Here is a 25,942-nt window from a genome sequence, read left to right on the forward strand (position 1 = left end):
ATATCCCTTGGTCCCCTGGAAGGATGTACTGCCCCATTTTCTCTAAGTCCAAGCTGTGAGTCTGCAAGACTTTTCAGGCCTGAGGGATCTCAGGGCAGGTCTTAGAGAAGTTGGAAGCAGAACCCTCTAAAGCCTCGACTCCTCATCAAGCCCTGGGCTAGAGTCCCACATCTCTCCTCTCTGCTGTAATCCTCTGATCCATCCTGGTCAGCCCCCACCCCTCTCCCCAGCCTGCCACCGATCCAGGGCCAGCTTGAGAGCATGCCTCACAGTGTCCACATTGTTCAAAACATTGTATCGACTCAGGGCCACCAGGCGATCAAATTCCCTGGGTTCATAGGTGAAGTTCATCATGCCATAGGGGGTATCTGGCCCATTGATGTCAAAGTCCCCAAAGGCTTTCTCCTCAGAGGTTTGCTGCTCAACACCTGTGGGTGGAAAAGTAGAGGTGAGGCCAGACTGGAATACTCTGGGACTACCTTGGAGCTGATATCCCAGACACCTTCCTTGCCCTAAGACACCTGGCTGGTTCCCTGTGGGAACTGCCTGGGCCCACATCTCAGCTCTCAGGCCCATCAGGAGGAGATATTCCAGTGTAAATGCTGAGAACCAGTAAGCAGAGGGCAGCAGTGGCCAGCTCAGGCCTTCCAGGAGATATGCAATGGCAATGTCCAGAAGGTCCACTATTAGAATAGCATCCCTTCCCCAGAGCTCTGTAGATCAGATGCAGATCTGGGTTTCTCTCTTACCTGGAGCCAGGTGTGTACGAAAAGTATGGTTGACCAGGGGGAAATGTAGCACGATGGGTGAACTGGGGTCCTTGGCCTTGGCAAACAGATAGCACTCACGGGGCCTTTCCAAGTCCTCAGGGCCCACCTCAATCCTGGGGAAAGGAATCCCTCGGTCCAGGCAGTATTTCTCTGTCATCTGTAAGACCTAGGAAGTGGGTGAGTTCCTGGCCCTACCTGTCTTCCACCCTGCCCTCCCTCCACTTGGGACTCAAATAGACCCAGGCTTCAGGCCAGCTCTGCTTTTTGAACAGCTGAGTGACCTTCTTAAGATAATATCACCTTTCTGAGCTACACCTTTCACTTGTCAAATAACTATCTAGTGGGATTGTAAGAGATTAGCAATAACCAATAATAATCAATAATCAATGATCTAGGGCCCCCATCATCATTCTCACCATCATTCCTCCCCATGACATGGCCTCCCTTCTCTGGCCCCTCTCTGCTCCCTGTTTGGGGCTAATTTCAATTTCATAAGGTTGACACAATGATCCCAGGATCAGTGCTGGGTAAGGTTATATGGATTATCAAATCTAGGTTCTCTTTGGACCCAGGAGGACAAAGAGAAAAACAAAGAGTGAAGGACTGGTCCTGTGGCATGACCAGAACCCACCTTTGGAGATAGCACCTGTCCACTACTCTGCAGAGTTTGAAGGAGTCACTGCTAAAGTCACCCCAAAGGCCCTGTTGTTACCACAGTAGCAAGGGACAGCAGGCCCAGACCCAGGCCCTGGCCCAGACTGGAGTGGGAAATCCTATCATGAATGGACAAGGTATAGAGCAGAGTCTAGCTGATGCCTGAAGAACCATCTTCAACTTCTTCTTCCCAATTCCTCCTACAATCCCAGCCATTCTCTCCCAGATGGATCTGGACTGCCAACAGTGATCTAAAGGCTCTTGCCATAGATCAGAGGCCAGCCTGGCCATGCAGAATGAGCTCTAAACATCTAGCCTGCCCCTCAGCAGAGCCCTCTTTCCCCTCCCTCCTCCCCATTCACCTCAGGCCCCTGCTGCCTCCCTGCTTTACCTCAAAAGGGGCCTCCAAGGAGTAGTCAAAGGACAGAATGAGGTCCACTGCCCGCTGGGGCTGCAGAATCAATGGGAATGGAGAGTTGATAGCAAAACCTCCATCCACCAGGGATAGGCAGTCTTGCATGGGTGTAAGTTGGTTGGGGAAAGCATCCCGGTGTGTGTCTGCAAAGTACATAGGAACAAGCACAGTTGCTCTTGTTAGTGACCCTCTTTGTACTTGTAGTCTCAACCTCTCTGCAGAGTTCTCTCTTCCCCTCTGACAGCCAGGGGCTCTCCCATCCCAGCCCTCCGACCATGTTTTCGACCTCTTGACACAGTGACCAGATAGTCCTTCTTCTTCAGCCACCAGGCAGCAGGAGACCACAATTCAATGCTCCCTCATACATCCCATGACAAAAGCCAGTGCTGGCCCCAGTGAGTCACAGGCATGAGCACAAAGTGGGCTACCCCCTCCCTGCCCAGAGCAGAACCCACCTTTCCAAGCCATGAACTCTCTGCAGGCCACATAGTCCTTGTGCATGCAGAGGCCCCGGGTGAAGTTAAAGTTCTGGGCAAAAGTAAAGCGGGAAGTGAATATGTCCAGCAGGGCCTGGGAAAGGGGCCCCTGTGGGGTGAAGAGCCTGGTACGTAGACACATAGGGTCATGCAGCTGGAACTCCTGGCAGTCATCTAGGTGTGTGTGAAATACAGTGAGAAGTGGCATCTTCTTTGTCCAGTGACCCTTACAGCTCAGAGAAGACCCCCTCCTTCGCACCCCCTCCTCTTCTTCCAGGCTCCCACAGGCCTCTGACTTCTGATTCACAGAACCCTTTTGTGATATTGGGGGCTGAACCCAGGGCCTCATTCATACTACTAGCAAGCACTTCCAGTCCCCCACCCCATCCCTGCTCCACTTTTCTTCCTTTGAGACAGGATCTTGCTAAGTTGCCCAGGTTGGCCTCAAACTTGCCCTCCTTCTGCTTTAGTTTCCCAAGTAGCTGGGAATTATAGGTATGCCACCACACCCAGTAACCAGAATCCTTTTTAAAGACTTTTTCTTTTGTAACCTCATGTTTTGAAAGTTACCAAGGACTGTGCCTTTATTAAATAATTGACCTCCTACCCTTTTGAAATAGCTGTATATATAATTTCTAATTGGAATTCCATCCCTTAAACACTGAGTGTTGTACTTCTGCTAGGTATGAAGGATACAAAGGTGAATAGAGCCTGTCTCTGACCCTGCAGGTCTCAGGCCTACTCTGGTAGGGGGAGTGTGGTCATATAAAGAGATAATGAAACATAATACTGCCCTAGTTGTGCATTCAATCCTAAGAGATCAGGGGGATAAGACCCTCAATCAGCCTAGAGGGTTAGAGTGGAAAAGAGAAGACTTCTGAGAAAGTGACACCTGAGCTGAACTTTAAGAGCTGAGCAAAAGTTATCCAGGAAAGAAAGGTGGAAAAGATACTGCATAGCAGGATTCTCCTAGGCCCTCTAAGGACAGGTCAAAGGGGAGACATGAATGGACTGTGGAAAAATACCTGGTGATCTTGGGCCAAGTTGACCTAATTGGAGTCCAAAGCAGAGAACTCAAAGGTGTGGCCCTATCACACCCCAGGAATCCAAAGACCCTAAGCTAGAGGGTCATTTCCTCAGGACTTCCCTGAATCCAATGGGACAACCAACTTCTACTCTATCCCTTCCTTCATTCTTCATCCTTCTGCCAAGGACCCATTGCTGGCAAGTGGTAGTGGGGGTTTGGGAGTCTCTGCCCTCACCTGTGATGTTTACACGGCCTCTGTACCAGTCCAGGAATCCCAGGTCCAAGCCTGCAATCTTCAGGAAGATCTCATCCAGGCTGGCTGCAAAGGCACTGCCCCACATACCTAAGGAGACAGGCAGGGCTCCCTCATCAGGGCCTGGTCCAGGCACCTGCCTGTCCCAAGCCCTCCATCCTAGACTCACCCTGCAGGTAGCAGATGCGTGGCTCAGGCAGGAGGTGCAGCAATCGTCCCATGAAGAATTCTGAGCCAAAGAGCTCAGTAGGAATATAAGCCCCATATTTGGGGAAGCCGACCTCATGGGGGGTGAACTCACACCACTCTGGGGACCCAAGGGAAGGGAAAGTCACCGGAGCTTTCCATCAGGGCCCTCAAGCCTGAGGAGAAATCTTGACTTGCCAAGAACAGGAAGCAGCAAACCCACTGTGCTCTAAGGACCTAGTTTGTGGCCACCTCCCACTTGTACCTGATAGCCCTGGATCACTGGCCCTTCTACCAACCATCTCCTCTGTCTCCTTCCTTGGTCTCCACTCCCAGGTACCTGCAAAGTCTTCTCCACTGATGTTGGTGTGAACATTGATACTGGCATAAATGGGATAAGGGTTCTGACCCTGGTTGATGGCCTCTTGCTGGTCAGACAGCTTGGCAGGGTTTTTCTGGGCAGAAGAGAAGGGAGGCAGCTTGGTCATTTGAGAGCTTCAGCCCCTGTGGTCTGAGATCAGCCTTCCATGGGATGTGGTGTGCCCACAAGAGAGACTGAGTTGCTAAGTCCAGGGCTATAGAGACAACTCTCTAAGGGAAAAGTGTAAGCTGCAGCAGAGGTCAGGCCACAATGGGTTTTGTACAATTCCAGGGACTATAGGAATATCTTTCCCTCTTCTTTCCCATTCAAGGAAGCATATTAGAACACAAGGGGGTTTAACACTGAAAGTAGTATAATTTAATTAAAATAAAATTATTAGAAAATGTTGCTTCTTGGCTTAGAAATGAGAAATCATTGGTGACAAACAAACTCAACTGAGATCCACACACAGTGAGTCAGTACCTCTGAACCTCATTGCCCTGGACAGGCTGGGCCTGCAATTCTGGGAGTAGCCATAGGTGGTTTGAGTCAGGGTTGCATTGACCAATGAGTGGATGGGGCATTGTGACTCAATGAAAGGCAGAGCCAATTTCAAAACATACCTGTGCTAGGGCCTTACCCTAGACCAACTAAAATCAGTCTCTCTGAAAGTGGGGCCCAGGCATGGTTATTCTGAAAAACTGCAGGAGATTCCAATATGCAGAAAGAGTTGAGAACAGCATGCTGGCTTTCCCTCCCCAGGGGTTAGGAGGCAGAAAGGTGAAATAGTGTCAGCTACCTGCTCTCTCATTCCTTCCTCTAAGGGGAGCTCAGCTCTCAGGGACAGTTTTGCAAGTCTCATATCTTAGACTGGGGGATAAGAGCAGGGGTCAAGAAGTTTATGGAGACAGTGTATTTATTTCTTGCTCTTCTCTTACCTCCTGGTTCAGAAAATATTCAATGAGGAGGCCCCAGAGGTCAACAAGCGACACACTATGGCCGAGGCTCTCCCGGACCCCTACTTCCTGAGTGTAGTACTGTAGCTGCTCTGTGGATATCGCCCCTATTTTACTGCTGCAGACCCGTGCTTGGACATGCTCAAGGCAGTCTTGCAAGGCCACATGGGACCAGTCTGGGTCCTTGTAGAGTGTGGAGATGCACCTGGGGATAGAGAGGGTACGTATTGAGTTAGGGATAAGGGAGGACAGTGAGGGGAAGGGAGATAGAGGAGTCTATGAGTGACCTTCTTCCCATCATGTGCACCTGATGCCCCTCATTCAGAGAAGCCCTTGAAATTCAACCCCTTCTTGCCCTTCCTAACCCCCTTGAAGACAAGCTCCCAGCTCCTTCTGATAACTATCAGATCACCAGGCCACATCCCTGCCCCTTTAGAGCTCATTTTTATCCTATACCCTGCCCTGCCTCACTTACCAGGTGGACCCAGATACCCCACACAGGTAGGTCACAGCATCCAGGAGACCGAGCTCCTGCAGCCCCGCCAGGTTGCCATATAGGGAAGTCATGGCTCGGGTTCCACCCCCAGAACCCAATACAGCTACCACAGGCACCTGGGCACAATAATAATGATGATAGTAACAACAACCATGACTACCACTGTGCTTTAAATATTATTGCTTATCCATGTCAGATATTATAAGAGCTTTATAAGTTTTACCTCATTAAATCCTCACAGCAGCCCAGTGAAACCTCTTTTTGCAAATGAGGAAACTGGAGTGCAGGAAGGTCAATAGTAAGTAATGAGCTATCAAACCCAAGCAGTATGATGATACTGCAGTATGATGATACTGATGATACTCTAGAGATGATGCTTGACCAGTATTCCAGGAAGGTAGATTAGTTGGAGGTTATATTTGACTCACCAAAAAGTTAAATCAGGGTTTCCCAATCTTGGCAATGCAGATACTTCGTGCTGGATAATTTTTTGTTGTGAGGTGCTGCCCCATGTGTGGGGGGTGGTTAGCAGCACTCCTGGCCTTTACTCAATAGATTCCAGTAGCATCCCTATACCTCCCCCACCCCAGTTGTGACAATAAAACATACCTCTAGACATCGAAAAATGTTCTCTGGAGAATGGAGGACAAGATTGCCCTCAATTGGGAACACTGAGCTAAAAGTAACAAAGATCAGCAAGCAGCCTATACCTGCCCCCAGATGTGAATGGTACCAAATGCTGAGGTCTGCCTCAGGTGCATGATAAGATAAAATTCAAAATGTTTTGGCTGCTTAACTTTCACACAAAGGGTTGGTTCATTCTGCCCAGACTCCCTCCTCACCCACCACCCCTGGTATCTGGAGTTGAACCCAGGGGTGCTTAACCACTGAACCATATCCCCAGCCCTTTTTATTTTGAGACAGGGTCTTGCTAAGTTGCTGAGGCTGGCTTTGAACTTGTGATCCTCTTGACTCAGACTCCTGAACTGCTGGGATTATAGGCATATAACACTATGCCTGGCCTTTGCCCAGTCTTGTGATTCCTTTCCCTGTCCTCTTCTCCCATCTTGAAAAAATATTCCCTGGTCTCTGCTCATGAAGGGCCCTGTTGTTCAGAATGATGGATGAGACAAAGCATGTATCTGGCACTGAGTGGGCACAGATGTAACCCAAATGAGCAAACCAGGCTTTTCAGCTTGTTGGTGCTGGGCATGGGCTCCATCTCCTGAGCAAACAGGTAGCCAAGAGGAGGCCATCAGCCTCTTCCTGGTGTACCACAGACCTGCCTCTCAGAACCCCTCTCCTCCTTCCCAGCCACAGGGATCCCAGAGACCTTCTACTTCTAAATCTCTTCAACTACAATTGTGGACTTAATTGTGTCCTTTCAAAACTTGTTAAAGACCCCAAATCCAATGTAACTATTTTTATAGATACAGTCTATAAGGAGATAATAATAAAGTGGGGTTATAGAGTAGGGCCTCAATCTGATAGGACTGATGTTCTTATAAGAAGAAGAAGAAAGCTGGGCACAGTAGTGCATGCCTGAAATCCTAGTTTAGGAGTTTGAGGTAGGAGTAGAAGGAGTGCAAGTTTGAGTTCAGCCTGAGTAACTTAGTGAGACTCTATCTCAAAAATAAAAAAGACACCAGAGAACTCCCCTTCTCTCTCTCTCTCTCTCTCTCTCTCTCTCTCCTCTCTCTCTTTCTCATGCACTCACGCACACACACAAAGAGGAAAGGCATTTGAGATCACAGCAAGAAGAACATCAACAAGCCAGGAAGGAAGACCTCATCAGAACCCAACACTGACCCCTGAACACCCTGGATCTTTTCTGCTTTTGGAAGCTAAGCAGGGTCAGGCCTGGCTGTGGCACTTTGATTTTTGTACTTCAACCTCTAGAACTGTAAGAAAATAGATTTCTGTTGTTTGAGCCACCTACTCTGTGGTATTTTGTTACAGGAGGCCAAACTGACTATGAGATCTACCCTTGGCCAAGATTGTTTAGCCCTTGTTCCACATAGGGTGTCCTGATTCTCTTGATTGTGCCCACCAGCTCAGGCAAATAGGCCTTTATAAACCCCATGCTTCCTCTAGGCTTTCTGTCACCTCTTAGCCACACAAGTTCCCTTAAAGAAAGAGGCTAGATTTGGTCCAGCAACCCTGTGATCCAGCTCTACCTCCATTCCATACCTGGTCACAAGGTGGAGCCTGGCTCAGTCCCAGCACTTGCTGTAGGGCCTGGGATACAACCTGCTTCCTCTTGTCCAGAAACTCCTGCTCCCCATCACAGAGGTCAAAGCCAAGGCGCAGGTCCAAGTCCCCAGAGCTGCCTCAGAGGGAATTGGGAAGGGTACTGGATGGTTGTTCAGTGGAGGAGAACCTCAAGCCCAGCCTATTTTTCTCAGGAGCACCCCATACTCTGTGGAACCCCTCAGAAAGATCTTGACACGTATGTGTGGGGTTCTGAGGATGTACCTCAGTGGTAGAGTGTGTACTTAGCATGCAAGAGGCCCTGGGTCCAATTCCTAGAAGCATCCCTGAAAAAAAAATTCCCAGACACTTCCCACCAGAACCAAAACAGGGGGAGGGAAAGTGGTTTTCAGGAACTGAGCTTTGTGGGCCAGAGAGCACAACACATTAGGGTAATTCCCCACACTTCTAGCCCAGCCCCATAAGGTCTTCTGCTGGAAGTCCCACCTCACCTCATTTCTGCCTTCACTCTCAGAGTCATCTCCTGGCCCTGAAAAAGACAGCAGCCTCATCCCTGAGCATGCGGAGCAGGATTCTCCCAGGGAAATTACCTCCCACCTGTGGCCCCCATTTCTCTGGTAACTCTGGTCAGATGTGGACAGTATGGCTGAGCTCAGGGATAGACTTATCTTTCCCCTATCCCCAGACTTCTCTTGGTGGTCACATAGCAATCAGGGGTCCTGGCACCCAGGCAGAACCTTACCTCCTCCAGGAACACAAGGCGCTGTTCCTCCTGGCCTAGGGGCAGAGTGGAGAGCAGAATGCCCCCCTTGCCCTGTTGTATGGTTTGTACCTCCAGCTCAGCAATTGGCCCACTCTGTGGAGAAGACCCACAATGATCAATCTAGAGTGAAAGAAAAAGTGGCTCTGGAGCCTCTTTCAGTCTGGATGTGTCCATCATCCTACCCTTCACTGAGCTCACTCACCTGTGCAACTGTGAGCTTCTCCTCTAGCTCCACATCCAGCCTGGAGCTCAGCACTGGATTTATGTGGAAGATAAAAGTGGGTGGAAGGCCTGGTTCCATGGGAGGCTGTAGGGGCAAGAGCTGTGGCTTCTCATAGGCCCCAGGCACTGCCAACTTGATTTGCCTTGAGGCTGAGGGCAGAGAGTCCAGGTGAGGGTGAAAGTTGATTAAAGTAAGTGTGCCTCCTGATAGCAGCACCCTGAACAGCTATAACTCTTTTCTCCTCTTCCCCAGGAACTTCCCCTACCCCTCACCCTTTTGGCTCTCAGGCACCTAACCAGTGGAAAAGCTCTTGGGGTCTTAAAATCTGCCTTATTTATAACTGGGAGCCCTAGGGAGTGAGGGAACACACAAATGCCTAGGGAAGTGGTAAAGGTGGGAAGTGGGGAGACAGAGGGCCCCTGGCCATAGCCTATGGACCTGGTGATTTTGAAATTATTACATTAATTATATGATATTGTTATGGGCCAGGCTATATGGGCAATGGCCAGACAAACTCCATTTTACCCTGAAATTCCATATCATGTAAGAAATGCTTCTCCCATGAGAAAACTCCGCCTCTGCCATTCTGATCCTGCTTAGCACACCCTGCTTAAAAATGCAAATGTTTCTGTTGTTCTTATCCATCGAAAAATTTTTTCTCTTTTTGGTTCCTATTTTTCTTGGACAATGTTTCCTGTCAGAGAATGATTGTCTAGACATTAGTGATCATTCTTTAATTTGTACTCAACTAGGATTGTTTTTACTCACTTCCCCTTCTGCTTATGATTTTAGATTTCATGATGTTTGCTTGTAGTTTTGAATCAAAGCAACAAACACTATGATTAATGTACTAACATGTTTTAAAAGGTGTGCTCTAACCCCTGGAGGGAGGTCAAAGTATATAGACTTGCAGCCTGCCTCTTGGCCAGTCAGCTGGTGAATCTGGATCACCAGCTGGTGAATCTGGACCACCAGCTGGTGAATAAGTGTTCCGTCTTCTGCTTTAAGATTGACTCAGTGATTTATTGCAATCTCACCATAACAATATGTAATTATATAAAATTGATTATTTATTACATTAATAACCAGTTTTCAACTGGTAGTTTCCCCCATCTCTTTCCCTCTCCAATTCAAGCTCTGAGCTCATTGCCTTGGGGGAGATTTATGAACAGAGATAAAATGGAAATAGGTTACAAGTTGCTCTGGCCTTAGTTTCTAAAGTGGAGAATGTAGGAAGTGGGCAGAGGATGTTACAAAGGAAGAATGTGATTCATGACCGCAGAGAGAATATGCTTTGGAGAAGCAGGGGAGGGGCAGTACAGGATAGAAGGTGAAGCTCAGGCTGTGAAGAAGCAGAGACAGACTTGTGGGAAAGGAGCAGTGAGGCGGCTTCCTTCCCTGCTTCCCAGCAGGGGTGGTATGCAGACCAGATGAAGATTCATATAGCATATGACATTCTGCATATGACATCCAGGCAGAGGGGCCTGTAGACAGCCTCAAAGAAGAGTCCCAGATCCCAAACACAACATGAAAACAACAAATACCTAAAGGTGGACCCATAAAATGGGGTCATACCCCTTATAGTACCTCCTTGCATTAGATAAGACCAGAGACTTGGTCAGGGAGGGAGAGAATTAGAGAAAACTGGGAATTTGCTATTTCATTCACACAAAAGTTTATGGACTGAGATGTAGATATGCTAGTCATAGACAGAAACAATAGACTTTGGTCTCATGAATTAAAAGAAGTTAGTGATTATTCCTGCCTCACAGGGCTGCTGCAAGGATTACAAGATCAAACAAATGTGAAGTGCTTAGCACAGTGTCTGATTAGTAAGTGCCCCATGCTACCTGAGCAGCATTCATCCCAAAGGCTCTTGACTCTCCATATGGGAAGGGCTGTCACACTGCCTCAACTTTACTCCCACATCTGGATTCCTCCTTCTGAGTCTGTGGCAGACTGTATTGATGGCCCCAGTCCACTAAGAACATGCCCAGCCTAGTCTGCTGGACACAGAGGTAGAGGACTGACACATGGAATAGTGCCAAACCTAGAGCCCAGGCTCATGGAGCTATCCCCACCAAGCCCAATCTTGATCAACCAAGCCCTAGCTGACTGCCAGATGTGTGAGCTAAATAAGTGCTTCTTATTGAATGCTACTGAGATTTTGTGGGTGTTTTTTTTAGAGCAATAACTGGATGAATATAACCTCTATGCTTGAACACTTCCAGGGACAATAAATTCATTACTTCCGGGACAACCCATTCCATCCTTGGTCACTTTTAAGCAGTAAAAAAATTAGTAATTTCCTGCTCTAGGCCCTCCTTCTTGATATTAGCATCCCTCAACATCACATCCACCCTCCCTCAAGCAGAAAAAGCAAGACCCAAGGCCCTGACCAGACTTACCATACTCTGGATATGGGGCTGTCCCATCTCCCTTGAGGGTGCCCTGGATTCTCAAACAGGGATGAGCCTGAGGAAAGCAGAAGCCTTGGGAACCAGAGCCCACAGGGCTCTCCACAGGTCTGGACCACATTGGAGCAAGGGAGGAATATCCAGGGCAAGGTCCAAGAAACAGCTCTCCCAGGACCAATGACTTATGGTCAGGGGTCTTCTATAGCAGGCCCTATTATGTTCCCCTCCCAGGACACAAAGGAAGTTGGCCCTGGTGGACAAGGAAAGTATAGGATCCTGATAGTGGCTCCTTTGATAGTCTCAACAGTCAAGGTCTCAAGAGAGTAATGGCTGTGCACAAGGTAGGAAGCCTGGGTCCTGGGCTATACCCCAGGGTCAGGACAGCTTCTTATTCTTCATCTTCCTAGCACATCTCCACTCTAAGGAGGGGCTGAGTATTTTTCAGAGACAAGTGAGCATCATGGACCCAGTCATGGACTCCTCCTTGCTCCCTGGCCCCAGACAGCCCCAAGCCTATCTTTCCTACTCACCACCAGGACTCCATTGGTGATGACTTCAGATGCAGGCACTTGGCTGCAAAGGAGGAGGAGCTTATGAGCCATTTTGCTCCGTTGCTATGGCTATTACCACAATAATCTTACCAAAGCAGTTGGAAGAGCCTGGGGAGCATTAGAGTTGGGGGTGGGGACCTGTCTGACAATAAGTAAATGGGTATCCAAAGCAAGCTTTCCCTTCTGAGACCAGATCTGCAAGACCAGCATAGGACATGGTAACTAGCAGCTAGGAGATAATACAACTTAAATGTCTCTGTAAGTCCGAGACTAAATGTGAGGGCATTGACTCTGCTTGGACTCACCTTTTCTCCAGAAAAAATTCCACCTGCAGCTCTTGTGTATCCTATATGGAGGGAACAAGGGGAACCTGTTTTAAAAAGGCTCTGAAAGCCTCAGGGACATCTCTGACCCTTAGCCCTGCTTGGTTCCAAGGACTAGAAGAGAACTGTCATGGTCTCTCATGGGCACAGGAAAGTAATGGCATCTCTTTGTGAACTTTGTTCTTTCAGAAATTTGTGCCAGATGCTGTTCTAGACACTGAGGATTTAGCAGAGACACAGACAGACTAAGCACACTTTCTTCTAGGAGCCCACATTTTGTTTTCACACAGGAATCAGTATATGTGGGAAAACTTATAGGGTTGATGTTGCAGAATAGAGAAGGATCTATCTTGGAGACTTGGTCTGTGATGACAGGATCCCCCTCTCCCATTGGTGGCCCTGGACTGGTATCATCTCTTCCAGCTTGGCTTGCTGCTATCCCAGGTGGGGCTCACCTGCTGGTTGAGTGGAAAGATGTGTCTGTGGGGTTGGCCAGGCTTGAGATGCCTCAGGTCAAACAGGAGCAGGGAGAGCTGGTCACTGCCCAGGACATCCTTGTCATAGAGAATGAGCTCTAGGACATTCTGGAAAGGGAGCAGGCAGAAGGTAAGGAACTTGGAGGAGCTCTTTTCATTCTGTAGATTGGCCTCTTGCTGGTCCTCACCTTCACAGCACCATGGATCTGGTAGTGAAAAGTCTCATTCCACTCAGGGTCACTGCAGTTAACCACCATCTTTGTCTGTGCAGGGATAGGGGATGCCGTGGGCAGCCGCAGTTGCACATAGCAGTCAGCTTTGGACACTGCAGAAAAAGGTCCTCAGCCTCAAACTCCTATTGCTAAAAAAGGTTTCCTGGAGGTGGCTGGGCCAGAGGAAAGAAGCAGGGTGGAGATGTACTGCCCATGTAGTGTGGTGGGGTAGAAGTTGGGGGCAGGGAGCTTTGGTATCATTAACTCCAACTTGACTGGTTGCATCTCCTATTCAACTGAACATAAAGCCTACAGTGACCTATTGAAGAGATCACATGGAGACCATTGAGTAATGCCTAGAAACTGTCTGGTTCAGGCAATAACCCTCCCACCCCCACAACCATGTGAGCACCAGCATGGAAAGCAGGTATTGACTTGTGGTGACAGCCACCCTTATAGGCTGGCATCTTCTAGATTCAGGGAGGGGTCTGGAGTCTGTAGAACTCTCCCCTCCAGTGGCCCCTTCCTGTATGCCCCTCATCTAGGCAACCTTGTTTGATGGTTAGCATCAGCCTTCCACCCCACTCCAAGTAAGTGCACATATACTCATGAACACACATACACACACAACTTAAGATGAACTTGGGGAGGCCTTAAGAAGGTAGAGATGGGGTCACTTACATGGGTCTGCATTCTGGATATTTCTGGCCCTTAGCACCTTCACCTGGAGGTCATAGTATGGGTGGGTTTCCCGCTGAAACAACAGAACTCCAAGGACTCAGCTATAGGATCTCGGGATGGGGATTTGGTCTCCCTCCAGTGATCCTTAGCTCAGGTTTCCCTTTGTCTCATCAAGAAGCAACAGTCTGGTCCAGGGTTGCTGATGTCACTATGCCAGGAGGTCTATACGTGGGAGGACTTTACAGGGCCTAGGTGTTGAGAATTCAGCATTGGTAATGAACCTGAATCCTGGCATCCATCAGTCCTAGTTTCAAATCTCAGCTCCATCATGAGATGAGATAGATGAACCAATTATGGTTGTCATGACCACAAGCCTACAGCACCCTTGGACTACGGTGCTTCTTTTGTAGATTGAGGATGGAGTAATGTGTTTAAGGAGATTGATATTAAAAGAGAAATCTTGATTCACTGCACCCATTAACTCCCTGACACAGGTTGGAAGACAGCCTAGTAGGCAGCAGGCAGGTGGAGGGAAGTTAAGAGTCACTGGCTTGTACTGGTCTGACAAGTCATTAAGGAGATTGTAGCTTGGGCCCAGGAGAGAGAACATCAGATTGCAGTTTCTAGGCAGTGAGACTGTCCCTTCCTAATCCCTCCAATTCCTTATTCCTTCTACAGCAGTGAATTCTACAGCCAGACAAGAGTATTCTTGGCAAAGTCAATCAAAGACAAGTCAAAGTCAATCAAAGCCCTCCATTTCCTACTTGGAGGGAATTATTTTTGAGAGCCAAATACTTAGCCAATCTCTCTTGCTTAAGGTTTGCCAGCTTGTTTGGTGGCAGGTCCTATCCTAAGTCAAAACCAAGTGTGGGGCTGGCCTCTGTCCTCACAGAGGACAGCAGCTCCAGGACTTTCCAGTCCATAACTTCCAGGTGAGATAAGTACGTACCTGCAAGTTCCTCCACTGAAGTCCCTTCTCTTTCTTCCACAGCAGCACTGCTTCCAGGAGGGGCAGCCCCTTGCCTGCCAGCCACCTTGGCCAGAGGGCCCAGAGCATGGCTGGGCAACCCAGTTCCCAGCCAAAAGCCCCACCTGTTCTCTCCCTGTCCTGGCTACACTCTGTTCTCAAGTCTGACAGGTATCCCTGGAGTGGGGAGGGCGGAGCAGCCGCTGTGCTGAGGACTCAGGAATGAGTGGCCCTCTCCTGGTAGAGGTGGAGTTTGTCATGCTCCAGGAAGTGACTAGAGCCTGATTACCTCAGGCAGGAGGCCATTTCATCCAAGAGAGTCTTGGGAGTCTCTGGTTAACATTCTGGTTCACCAACTCAGTTCCTCTGGTTATCATTAGGCTGGTTGTGAAAAATAGATACCCGAGACTCACTCTTGATGTCCCACTTAATGAGTGGGGGTGAGCCCAGGTATTCCTATTTCTGACCAGCCCTCTAGACAGCCAACACGGCCCTCCCATTAACAGCAGGGAAATGGAGTATCAGCAACTAGCCTTTCCAGCTGCTGGTAAAGCTTAAAAAAAAGTTCTACCTTCCTCAGGGTTCTGAAGCAGAAACATGGCAATCTCTTCATCAGTGTTTTCATCTGGACTCAAAGATGTTTCCCATCTCTCTTGGCCTCCCTTATTTATTCCCCAAACACTAAAGAGCCTACTGCATGTTACACAGGTAGGAGGGTCATCCATATCCTGTAGAAATCTGCAGGCCTCATGACTCTCTGTGGCTTTTGCCCAGGTTCCCTTCCCGGGACAATGGGAATACCCATATGGCTCAGAGGTAGGTATATTGTAAAGTGGTATAAATATGGACAGGTATAAAGAAGGTCTTTCTGAAATGTAAACGAACGAAGGTAACACCATTTTGTTTTGACCTGACTCCATTTTATGCTTGCTAAAATGTCTTCTTTCCAGCCTCCAGACAGCTGTATTGACATTGACAGTATTGAAGGACCTTCTTGCAGCCCAGATATATAACAAAAATGAGTCTGAAATGTGTAATCAAAACAATGTAATCTTATGTAATCAAAATATCTGTCTCAATAAGATCTTTTCTAACCTACATTCTTGAGATTTTTGCCTTTATAAACTCTATAATTCCAAAATGGAAGTAGTAGTTCTTTGGGGTGCTGGCCTACTCTCAGTCACTTGCCTGGCATGCTCATTAAAGGACTTTTCCCCTTATTATGGCTCAATAAGCATGGTGGTCTGTAATTCTCACACCACTCTGTGACATTTCTGTCCTTCAGGTGCTAGGAATAAAGGCTTTAGAGTCCTCCCAGCCATATAGACTCAGGCTGCAGATATGTCTCCTCTGTGAACACAATCTTCTAGGTAGCTGAGAGGCAGTCTCCAGGAAAAGAAAGGACCTCTGGGGCAGTGAACTACTGGAAGATGCATTTCTTTTCTTCAATCAAGATCCAGTCATCTCCACTTTTCCCTAAGACCTAGAGTTAGAGGCCCAAACAATATCCAAAAAAGGCAATTCAAGTTGGACTTGGTAGCACACACCCGGAGGATGGCAAGTTTGAGACCAGCCTGGGAACTTAGTGAGACCCTGTCTCACAAACTAAAAAGGGCTGGGAATATAGCTCAGTGGTAGGCACTTGCTTAGCATGTTTGAGGCCCTGGGTTCAATCCTAAAACAAAACCCCCCACAAAAAAAGGGGATTCAATACCAAAATGAACCAATTAGGTAAGTTCAGACCAGAAACTCCCAGAACCAAAGGGGGTGAGACTGCCAGAGGAAGTCAATATTCAAGGGAGAGCCTGTCTCTGCTTGATTTGGACTATGAAGCTAAGCTCTGCGGGAATGGGGTGGGGGGAACAGGGCTCAGAGTCCAGCCTCCTTGGTGATCTCTGTGAACATGTAAGGCACTCTCACTCCTGGAACCAGAGGAGCCAGAGGCCAAAGTGGGAAGGGCACAAGGCAGCTGGTGGCAGAGAAAGGCTAGGGTCCTGTCTGACTTGCATACGTTCTGGGATGTACCACCTTTTTCTGAAGTCATCTGCCCTATGCCTCAAAGTGATGACTCAATAGTTTCAGATATTACCAAAGGAAACTCAGGATGGTCATAGACGGCTCAAGAGGATTATATAGAAGGACCAAACATCCTTAGGTCCTCACTCCTACCCATCCCAAATCCTTCCTTGCATCACCTTTCTGTTCACCATGACCTGAAGGAAGAGGCAAGAAACCCTGCAATGTGAAGGAAAAGATAATGTGGATTATCTAGAGTGCCTGTGAGTCTATAGGACACTGTGATGAGGAAAATGTTCTGTATGTGCTGTCAACCTATTAGCCTAGAGTCACACTCGCTGTACTGGACAGCAGACTTATATTCACAAGAGAAGCGTCAATTCTAATTTTTTCATAGTCACTACTGGCTTATTCTCCATTTTTAGCTAAATTAGATTCCTTTCACTGTCTTTCTTTTTAACCAAAGTCCACATGAAAGGGTATAAGAAATTCAGACAAGCTTGGCTTCTTGCTTGATTATGTTTATTAGAAGTTATGAGATGTCCATCAGTCTTCACTACAGGACCTTCATCTCCAGCCTTCTCCATACCTATGCAGAGGGTGGAGAGAGTCCAGTGAAGGAAGACTGGAGTTTGGGAAAATGGGGTCATATAGGGATACCAGATGGGAAGAAAATGCACACTCTTTATTCTATTGCTTCCAACACAGTTCATGAGAATGGAAGGTACAAGCACAGCAGGCCAAGAAGGCAGGGCTTGCCTGGCAGGGAAAGTTCCTGCCATGCAGTGGAGGCTGGCCTGCTCTTTTCTGCTGCTTCTGGAGGAAGGACAGCCAGAGAAGTGCAGACAGGGTCATGCACAGCACTGGTTCTTGTGAGTGGCAATGGCCAGGGACTTTTCTTTCTCCACATGCTGCTCCAGAAGGCTCTTCTGAAACATTGCCCAGGTTCTCAGATCTGAACAGAGTCCCCCATGTCTGTGAATGGTGCTGGTGGACTTGCTCAGTATCCTCAGATCTTCCCACCTACACATAGAAAGTATCTGAGAGGAGCCCAGTCTGCTTACTTATCTTCAACAAGTTGGCCTATAGCAGAGTCCAACCCAGAACAGTACTGTAGTTTGCAAAGGACCATTGTATGTCAAGGATGAGCCAATGAAAGTGTCAGCATTGGGTACCATCAGCCATCCTCACTATCCTTGAAGACACAAGGGCAACAAGATTACAAAGCTACAAAAACCCTAGTGAGGACAGGATGCAAGACCACTTGCCCCACACAGCCTACAATGCGAGAAACTCCATCCTGGGCATCTCTGGCAGGATCCCCCACAGCACTCAATAGAGCTGGTGGTGAGTTATCTTACAAAACCATATGCTCTTGCCCCTATGCTCCTGTATCATTCTGCTGCTCCTGAATCCTCACTAACACTCAGCACCAAAGCAGTGTCAATTCCTGATATATGACTAATTCTAGTGTGTGGGAGAGATCCAACTTTCCATCAGAACACAATCCTCCAACCCCTGCAAAACAAAGTCAAGGAACAATGGCCAGGCCCAACTGGAAGGTAAAGGACAGAAACTGGTTGGAAAGGAGAAAGGTGTCCAAAGCATAAAGATCTCTGTTCCCAAAGGCTAAACCAACCTGTCCAGGCAGGAGGTAAGTGAGGCAGGAGCCTCTATGGGAACGTTTGCCTATTTACAATGTACTGACAATTGATTATCAGTGTGTTCCTAGAAACTGAGACTTCCTCTTGCTTCTCATTTTACCTCATTTAAATATTAGCTATTCCTAGTGTCCACAGAGTGGGAACCAGCCTGGGTGACACAGTGAGGGGAGAGATAAAGGGAGAAAATAAATAGTGCAAAATAAAAGAAAACTGAAAATTAAAGAGACAAGCAAGGAGACTGCTGAGGGGACACAGAGCTCAGCTTCTGTGGTGAAATCGCTGGCATTACACAGATGAGTTGCTTGGTCTCTGTGGCTGGAGTGGCTCTTGTATTCATTCTTCCACAGGACTCTCCAGGCAGCCTTGTTCGAGGGGTGCTTGTGAAGCCGTGCACTTATCTTAATAGAAAAACTCTCAATAAATAACCCCATGGGTACAATAAACATTTGGAATAAGTCTCCTTATTCAGTTGATTGATATGCCAAGGCAAGATGGTGCATCTCTTCCTGTCCATGCAGGTGTTAATTCTCTGGAATTGCCCGCAACATAATGGTATCAGGTGTAACTAATCTCTTTTCTATAAAAAAGCTGGTAATGCCAGACTAGAAGTCTAGCTAATTCAGAGATGTTCCAGGGTGCAAGGTAACCAGTAGTGTCCAAAGGGGGAGACACTGAATGGTGGCAGCCCCCGATTCCTAAGGCCAGCTGCTCCTTCACCTCTCTGGGATAGCTGAGCTGTCCATGCTGAATCCCTGGGATGCTGGGCTCAGGTGTCGGCTGGGTTTACTTCTTTGGAACAGAAGTAGTGCACAACCACTCCATTGGGGTATCTTGCAAATGCACTGCAGGGAAGGAAAATGGCTCAGAAGTCAGGATGTTCTCCAATAGACTATTTCTCCAGTACATGAAAAGAGGTACCATATACCTGGGAGTCACCCTGGAAGCAGCACACCCAAATCCCAAAGAACAGCCTGTACTGAGGGCCTCTGGATTTCTGTAGCCACCATCTTTGTGTAATAACTGAACAGAGAATGAACTGCATAAAGTTCAAGTACATGAGGACATTTCTTATTAAATAATCAGTCCATGGCTGAGAGTATATCTCAGTGGTAGAGCACTTTGCCTAACATGCACAGGAGCCTGGGTTCATCACTGGCCCCACAAAACTAAAACAAAAAGACAATGTAAAACACATAGTCATAGCTCAGTACTGGCTTACTGAAGGCTGACAATGCTCATCAGAACAAGTTTCAGGCTACTCTAAAAAAGAACAGTGATTTAAGTCTTTCTAAAGCAAAGAATTCTTCCAGCCATTTAAGAGAAAGAACAAATCACTCTCCCTTGAAGGAAAAAGGACTGACTACAGAACATGGGCTTAGAGGATTTGCTTTTTGGAGGGTAGCAGGTTGAAATTTTTTTTTTTTTTCCTTAAGATATAAGGACTTTCTGCCCATCTCTCTCTCACACACTGGCTACATCATTACTTCTAGTTGCCAGAGGAAAAGAAGTTTTTAAGCAAGAATTCAACAGTTCCATGCCATACATTTCAGGTCTTTAAATTATCAAAGCCCACCTCCAATAGAACAGAGATAGCTCTTTCAAAATACAAGAACTAAGCACAGATAGGACTGCCAGTAGTTGTGCTTTCCTCCCTGGTTAAGGTCAGAAATCCATCATGAGCATTTTCCACCTCTGGGGAGCTCCCATCTGAGTTCAGATGCTAGTAGGGTGGCACTCACCTGTTCCCAATCTTCTTCTTACATACCATGCACACCTTCTCCTCTGTGATGATGCACTTCACCTGCTGGTGTAAAATCCGTTCTTCCTGGACCTGCAAGAGAAGTTCTGCATCAAGCACATAGAAACAGAAAGTAGAGGTTGCCACAGATTCATCCTTCAATGTTCACAGATTCTCCCTGATGGAACACTTGCAACTAATTATAAAGCATGGACCAGCTTGAGCTACACTATTTTCATATATGAGACTCTGCCTTGGTGGAACTGTGGAAAGAGAGTGGAAACTGTCTCATACTAAAATATAAAAGCCCACCCTAGAGTTCGGAAGGCCCATACCCTCAGGAACTCAGCATGGAGAAGGTTCTTGAGTACTTGATTGAACCGTTTCTTTTGTGCATTTTCTTCCAAGACCTTTTCCAGAAAGATACGTATGTCATTGATCTGAGTGTTTGCTGGCAGAAGGTTGAGAGCCTAGAACAGGAACCGAGATGGGAACGTGGGTGAAACAGAGAGAACATGAAGCTAAGAGCTCTCAGACCCTAGTCTCTTTCCCCAACCTCTTTGTCATTTGGTGCTCCATCTCTTGGAGAAGGATCTTGTACCTTGGTGGTATCCAGTTTGCTATGGTGTAGCTCAAGGACCTGCAGGGCAGCCTGGAGGTTGGCTTGTGGCTCCAGCAGCTCCAGCTTTATTGGCCCTAGGCAGTGAATGCTGGGGGGTGACAGGTACATCCGAAGCAGGGACAGATACACCTGTCTCAAATAGACAAGTTGCACACATCAGGCTGGCAGTAACACTCCCAGAACTCCCCTAATTCTAAGATAGTAGGCCTAAGATTAGAAGGGTTGGTCTATAGTAACAGCTGATGAGGAACATTTAAAATATACCATTTTCACCTTTCCTTTCCTATTCTTTTTTTTTTTTTTTTTTTTTTTGGTACTGGGGATGGAACACAGAGGCACTTGACCACTGAGCCACATCCCCAGCCCTTTTTAATTTAAGACAGGGCTTCACTAAGTTCTTAGTGCCTTGCTAAGTTGCTAAAGCAATCCTCCTGTCTCAGCCTCCTGAATTGCTAGGATTATAGATGTTATTTTCACCTTTTAAATGTTAGAAAAGTCAAACCAACAATGAGGAAGTTAATTAAAGACTGCTTTTTGCCTAAAGAGGAGCCACAGGGTTTATATACCTCAGCACTCTCAACATTTGGGGCCAGATAATTTCTTGTGGTTGGGACTATCCTGTGTATTGCTTAGCACTCTGAACATAAAATTTCTTGTGGTTGGGACTATCCTGTGTTTTGCTTAGCAGGATATCTGGCTTCTAACTCCTAGATTCTAGCAGCACTCCAATCTCTAGTGATGACAATTACACATATCTACACATATTGATAAACGAATGTATATTCTAGACATAGGATTGGACCCACCAGATGTTCATTCTCAATAGGCTGACCACATAATTAATTAACTAATCAGGACTCTTGAGAGTAAAGGGACAGGGATGCTACTAATAATCACATGGATGACAGCAGATGTAAGCCTGAACTATCCCAAGCAAACCAGGACATACAATCACCTTGCCTCTCCTTCAATACATATGCAAATATCATTCCATGCAGACTCAGGTCCTATCTCATTTAGAAATTCATACTAGTGCCACCTGTGGTCACACCAGATGTGGGGAGTTCTACTAAAGAGGAGGAGATGCGTGCATGCTCCCTGTATCAGGGCTATTACTTACATCTTTGTTGCCATCTTTGTTTTGGTCATAGTGTGTGTGGCAGTACCTGGAAGGTAAAAGGTGGTAAGGGAAGGTGAGAGGGAAATTCATCTAGATGAAAGGCTATCCACATGGCCTGCTCCTGCAGCCTAACAGTAGCCAAAACCAAGGGTGGCTATGGGAGGTGACTTGCGCTCCTGCAGTGCAATGTAGGGAGATGGTTTTGTTAGTCTCTTGTACCACTCATCTACCTGGGGCCTCCTTATTAATTCCTTGAGAGGTGGGATAACTGGGCTGACTTACTCCTCAGCCATCCTTGTATCCTTCAAGACGTGGACATAAATGAAGAGTGCTTGCTCATGTTTCCCCATGCGCCCCAACAAGAGGGCTCGTTCTTCTAAGAGGCCTAAGAGGAAAAAGAAATAAAAGTAAGTAACTGCCACTGGGCTGGTAGCTCAGTGGTACAGCACTTGCCTAGCATGCCCAAAGCCTTGAGTTCAATCCCCAGCACCACCTCTGCAAAAAAAAGTCACCGTCACCACCATTACATAAGCCCAAGGTTGGGGATTAAGTTATCAGGGGAACGAATACCGGAGCAATGTAAAGTAGAAAAAACATCTAGCTTAATGGTATAGCACATGATTAGCAAGTGCAGAACCCTGGGTTCAATCCTCATTACCAAAATAATAAAATAGAAGAAAATATTATTTTTGTTACTTGGGGGTTCTCCCCACCTAAAGAGAAAATTACTAAATTTTTTAAAGGGTGAAGGAGCTATTTTAGGAGGTACTGTATGCCCCCCACCCACACATACACTTTTTAAGTACTAGGGATTAAACTCAGGGAATTGGACATCTGGGCAAGCACTGTAACATTGAGCCATATCCCCAGCCCATTCGACCTTCCTTATGATCACTTATAAATGTTAAGAAGACCCATTTAATAGCCAAGTATATAATAATATCTTCAACAAGCTATGCACTCAGGGAAGATAAGCAAACATTTGTTCTCAGTGCTCACAGAGTTTATACATCAGACAAAAATCTTTTTGAATTATGCCAGATTACAAAAGCTGCTAAACAAGGAATTTGGCCAAGAACATATTCTGGAGCACTAAACAGGTTACAACTTGGGTATTAATTAGCATGTGGTTCACACCCAGAAAAGAGACTTCTCTCAGTCACAGTACAAAAGTCAGTCTTCTGAGAGGACAAAGCAGGAGCACTGGCCCCAAACACCCTATTTTCCCCCAGAAAGGACAGGAGAACAATAAAACGGAAAAGGCTGGCTTTTTCATTACCTTCAGCAGACACTCACCATCAAAAGGAAAATCACAGATGAGCCGGCCTGGATCATAGTAGCTGGAAATCTCTAAGAACATGAGCAGCTTTTGCCGGTATTCTCCCAGTTCACCCAGTTCCTCTCCAGCAGGGACTGGGGTTTTGCCTTTAAAGGAAACCAGGTTCAATGTGAAAGGGTACTGCTGTCAGGTACCAATGTAGGATCATCAAGAAAAATGAGGGAGATGGGGCTCAATGATGCCACCACATGATCAGAAAGGACTCTGGTAATTTCCGTGTGGAGTTCTTTTACTTTATGGTCTCTGGTATCCCAAAACATTGGTTTTAGTTTATTAAAAAAAAAAAAAAAAAAAAGGCAGGCTGAGGAGAGAAACATGGGTAGGCCAACCTGTTTCTTCTCAGCATAGCTGTCATCTTGCAGACAGATCTGTTCCTTCTGCCCTCCCCCACGTATGACTCCCAGAGATGCCCAGACCCAGACAAGGGCTTGAGGTCTCACGTGCTGGGTCTGGGTCACTTAGCACCCATGGCTCCTCTAAGGGACTTCCTGCAGATTGGGCAGAGAACAGTGAAGTGAAATCTGCTTCCCCTCACCACACATGGTGCCCAGGTCTGTTTTTGCTTAAAGGCCTGGGACCAACCAGCTTTCAAAAGTTACTGATACCTGCAGGGAAGGACAGGAGGTACTCCTTCATCAGACCTTGCACTTTCTCACAGTACAGCTGGATTAGGCAGTTGTGGAATCGAGAACCTGTCTCCTCCCAAACATGGATGATGTGTTCCTGAGATGAGAGATAGGTCTGTTTGGTTGGTACTCTCTATACTGCGACTGTTCTCCCAGGCTCCCTCTCACTTTTAAAGGCCAACAGGTGCATATTATCCCTTAATTAAACTGCAAAGATTACCAAGTGATAGCTCTTCTAAAACCACCAGGAACCCTCACAATGCAATCCAGCAAAATAAACCCAGGAATTGTTGTTTTTCAATTTCCAATTTAAACTACTTTAATTAGTTTTGTCCCACATTCCTTCAAACTCTTATATCAGCCTACATAATTAAAGCTAAATATTTGCATTTCAGTACTTAACTTGATTTTCTTATGGCCACAGCTGTGTTTGGTTGTATAAATATGATTTTAACTGTTTTTCTAAAACATCAATCTTTCACCACTCTGTACTTTACTTTGATTTAGAAGGTACCACCCTAAGTAGCATTTCCAGCTTGGTCTCATGAGATGTCTCTTCAGAGGAAATTAACATAACCCATTTCCTTACATTTCCGCCAAGCCCCAAGTGACAAAAAACCCAAATCTGAACTGCCTGGTATCTGAAGCATGTAATCTTGGATCCTAGGCTTAAAAACTCTTTAGTGTAGACTGAAAAGTATCTTACCAGATATGGAATAGCCAGACCCTTAAAATTCTCTATTAAGAAGCCAAGCACTCGATCTCGTGGCAGAGACTCCACCTCTGGGAGATCTTCAGTAAAAATCTGTCAGAATAAACCTGAGTTGTAGCAGCAGAATCATTTCACTGCAGTTCCACCAAACTGTGTACAAGTGTAGAAATGAAAAAGACTTTTGGAGGGGAAGGGTGTACAAGAAGACACCTGTAGCTGGTTATTGTGTGGCAAGACTAGGTTGCAGGTTTCCTGATTTGGAGACAAAGCTCCTTCTATTACTGTGCACTGTGGTCTCCTGCATCCCAATATGCACTGTCAAGCCCCAAAGAAATGGCATGAACCCATCCTCCCCATTGCATCCACTGCTGTCCCAGGAATAATCAGGATCAAACATGGCATCAGATAAATTCCAGGGGCTCTGTGACCTACCTTCAGGCCATCTTCTGGGAAGTCTCTCAGCACCCACACTGAGTAGGAAAAAATCAAATGTAGGTTTTCTGTGCCTGGAGGGTAAAGTAAGATTTATCAGTAGTTGACAATAGTAAGACTGATTCATCCAATGGGAATGGGAGACAGCTGTGCAGGTAGCCCCAAATTGATCTTACAAAGATAACTCTTTTCAAATACCACTCAAGGCTGTTTGGGCATCCTGTGCTAGCCAAACGCCAAGGGGGCTGTCACAGTTGGACCACAGAGGGATTTATGCCAAGTGGAGGAATGAAGCTGAGTGAAATAAGGGAGGGAAGAGACCAACCAGCCAGACTCAGAAATGGAGGGAGACCAGGCCCTGTAAACAAGAGCCATCTCCCACTATCTTCAAAAGGTCTACTCACCCAGGTGCTGCAGATACTGCACTGTCCTCTCATGGCCTTTTAGAGGGGAGTTTGCTTTCTTTGACTGGTCCACCAGCACCTGCAGAGCTAGCCACAAAGCCCAAAAACAAGATCATAAGCTTCTTCTCCAGGGGAGATTCATCACACCTCAGGTTTCCCACCAGCATATAAGACACCCCCCAGCAGGGAAGAAGCCAGTCCTCCCATCACCTTTCTCATGGAGCCCCTTCTTCTCATACAGGATTATCAGTTCACTGTACTTGTGAGCCTTCTTCAGCACATGCTCACTCTCCTCAATGTGGCAGTGATTGTTCTCCAGGCGCAGCAAGGGGGCCACCAGGGCCACGTTTGTCTGCAGGGGGAGCAGGACTTCAGTGGAAACTGCTTCCTGGAGAGCCTTCAGGAAAGCCCTTCCCTAGCCTAGGCCTATTTCAGGCTGAAAGGCCAGGGATGTAACACGAGCACAAGAAAGCAAACAATCCTTTTATAGGATGACAGATAGTAGCTTTTAGAACATTTATGTCCTTCTGCACAACACCACAATATTCTGGGTTTGGGAAAAAAGGACACTTTTTAAAAAAATATACCTTTGTTTTATCTATTTATCTTTATGTGGTTCTGAGGACTGAACCCAGTGCCTCAGGTGTGCTAGGCAAGCACTTTACCACTAAGCTGCAACCCCAGCCCAAAAGAGGTTACTACTGAGGAATTATTGTAGTCATAATCTCAATCTTACTAAGGGAAAAAAAAAAGACCATTTTAAGATTCTGGAACAAAATCTTGCCTTTCCTCTTAATTCCAGGACACTCATAAGCATCATCAAAGACTTTGTTCTTATTAGTGGTGAGTCA

At 46.8% G+C, this 25,942-nt stretch overlaps 2 protein-coding genes across 4 annotated transcripts in view; both read right to left on the minus strand.

Moving 5' to 3' along the window:
* Window positions 1-207: 207 nt before the first annotated feature.
* Window positions 208-14,508, minus strand: Pla2g4f (phospholipase A2 group IVF). Its single transcript, XM_076848508.1, has 20 exons — window positions 14,401-14,508; window positions 13,452-13,524; window positions 12,747-12,883; window positions 12,538-12,666; window positions 12,065-12,105; window positions 11,739-11,781; window positions 11,200-11,266; window positions 8,771-8,940; window positions 8,548-8,661; window positions 8,297-8,334; window positions 7,785-7,920; window positions 5,574-5,710; window positions 5,081-5,303; window positions 4,122-4,236; window positions 3,765-3,902; window positions 3,578-3,685; window positions 2,286-2,489; window positions 1,816-1,982; window positions 750-936; window positions 208-428 (listed from the first exon to the last, which is right to left on the minus strand). The coding sequence occupies exons 1-20, from the start codon at window positions 14,506-14,508 to the stop codon at window positions 208-210; spliced, it is 2,556 nt and encodes an 851-aa protein (XP_076704623.1).
* A 2,426-nt stretch (window positions 14,509-16,934) lies between these two features.
* Vps39 (VPS39 subunit of HOPS complex) overlaps window positions 16,935-25,942 on the minus strand; it is a 46,020-nt gene continuing 37,012 nt past the window's right edge. For all 3 annotated transcript variants that reach the window (XM_076850611.2, XM_076850610.2, XM_076850612.2), the window contains 12 exons: window positions 25,302-25,443; window positions 25,092-25,178; window positions 24,688-24,761; window positions 24,250-24,348; window positions 23,523-23,640; window positions 22,875-23,003; window positions 21,861-21,963; window positions 21,579-21,624; window positions 20,438-20,587; window positions 20,172-20,306; window positions 19,838-19,929; window positions 16,935-18,940 (listed from right to left, as the gene is read on the minus strand). In XM_076850611.2, coding sequence (XP_076706726.1) covers window positions 18,865-18,940; window positions 19,838-19,929; window positions 20,172-20,306; window positions 20,438-20,587; window positions 21,579-21,624; window positions 21,861-21,963; window positions 22,875-23,003; window positions 23,523-23,640; window positions 24,250-24,348; window positions 24,688-24,761; window positions 25,092-25,178; window positions 25,302-25,443 — 1,251 coding nt within the window. In that variant the 3' untranslated portion in view covers window positions 16,935-18,864. The remainder of the gene's footprint in view (window positions 18,941-19,837; window positions 19,930-20,171; window positions 20,307-20,437; window positions 20,588-21,578; window positions 21,625-21,860; window positions 21,964-22,874; window positions 23,004-23,522; window positions 23,641-24,249; window positions 24,349-24,687; window positions 24,762-25,091; window positions 25,179-25,301; window positions 25,444-25,942) is intronic.

This window comes from Callospermophilus lateralis, chromosome 3, assembly GCF_048772815.1.
Source record: "Callospermophilus lateralis isolate mCalLat2 chromosome 3, mCalLat2.hap1, whole genome shotgun sequence".
Taxonomy (NCBI): domain Eukaryota; kingdom Metazoa; phylum Chordata; class Mammalia; order Rodentia; family Sciuridae; genus Callospermophilus; species Callospermophilus lateralis.

Bases quoted from the DNA above. Each gene is read 5' to 3' on its own strand.
- Pla2g4f (XM_076848508.1), bottom strand. From the start codon at position 14,508: ATGCTCTGGGCCCTCTGGCCAAGGTGGCTGGCAGGCAAGGGGCTGCCC. The intron at 12,884-13,451 runs GTAAGTGACCCC...CTTTTTCTGCAG, and splicing joins TATCCAGAATGCAGACCCAT to TGTCCAAAGCTGACTGCTAT. The intron at 3,686-3,764 runs GTGAGTCTAGGA...CTGTCTCCTTAG, and splicing joins ACGCATCTGCTACCTGCAGG to GTATGTGGGGCAGTGCCTTT.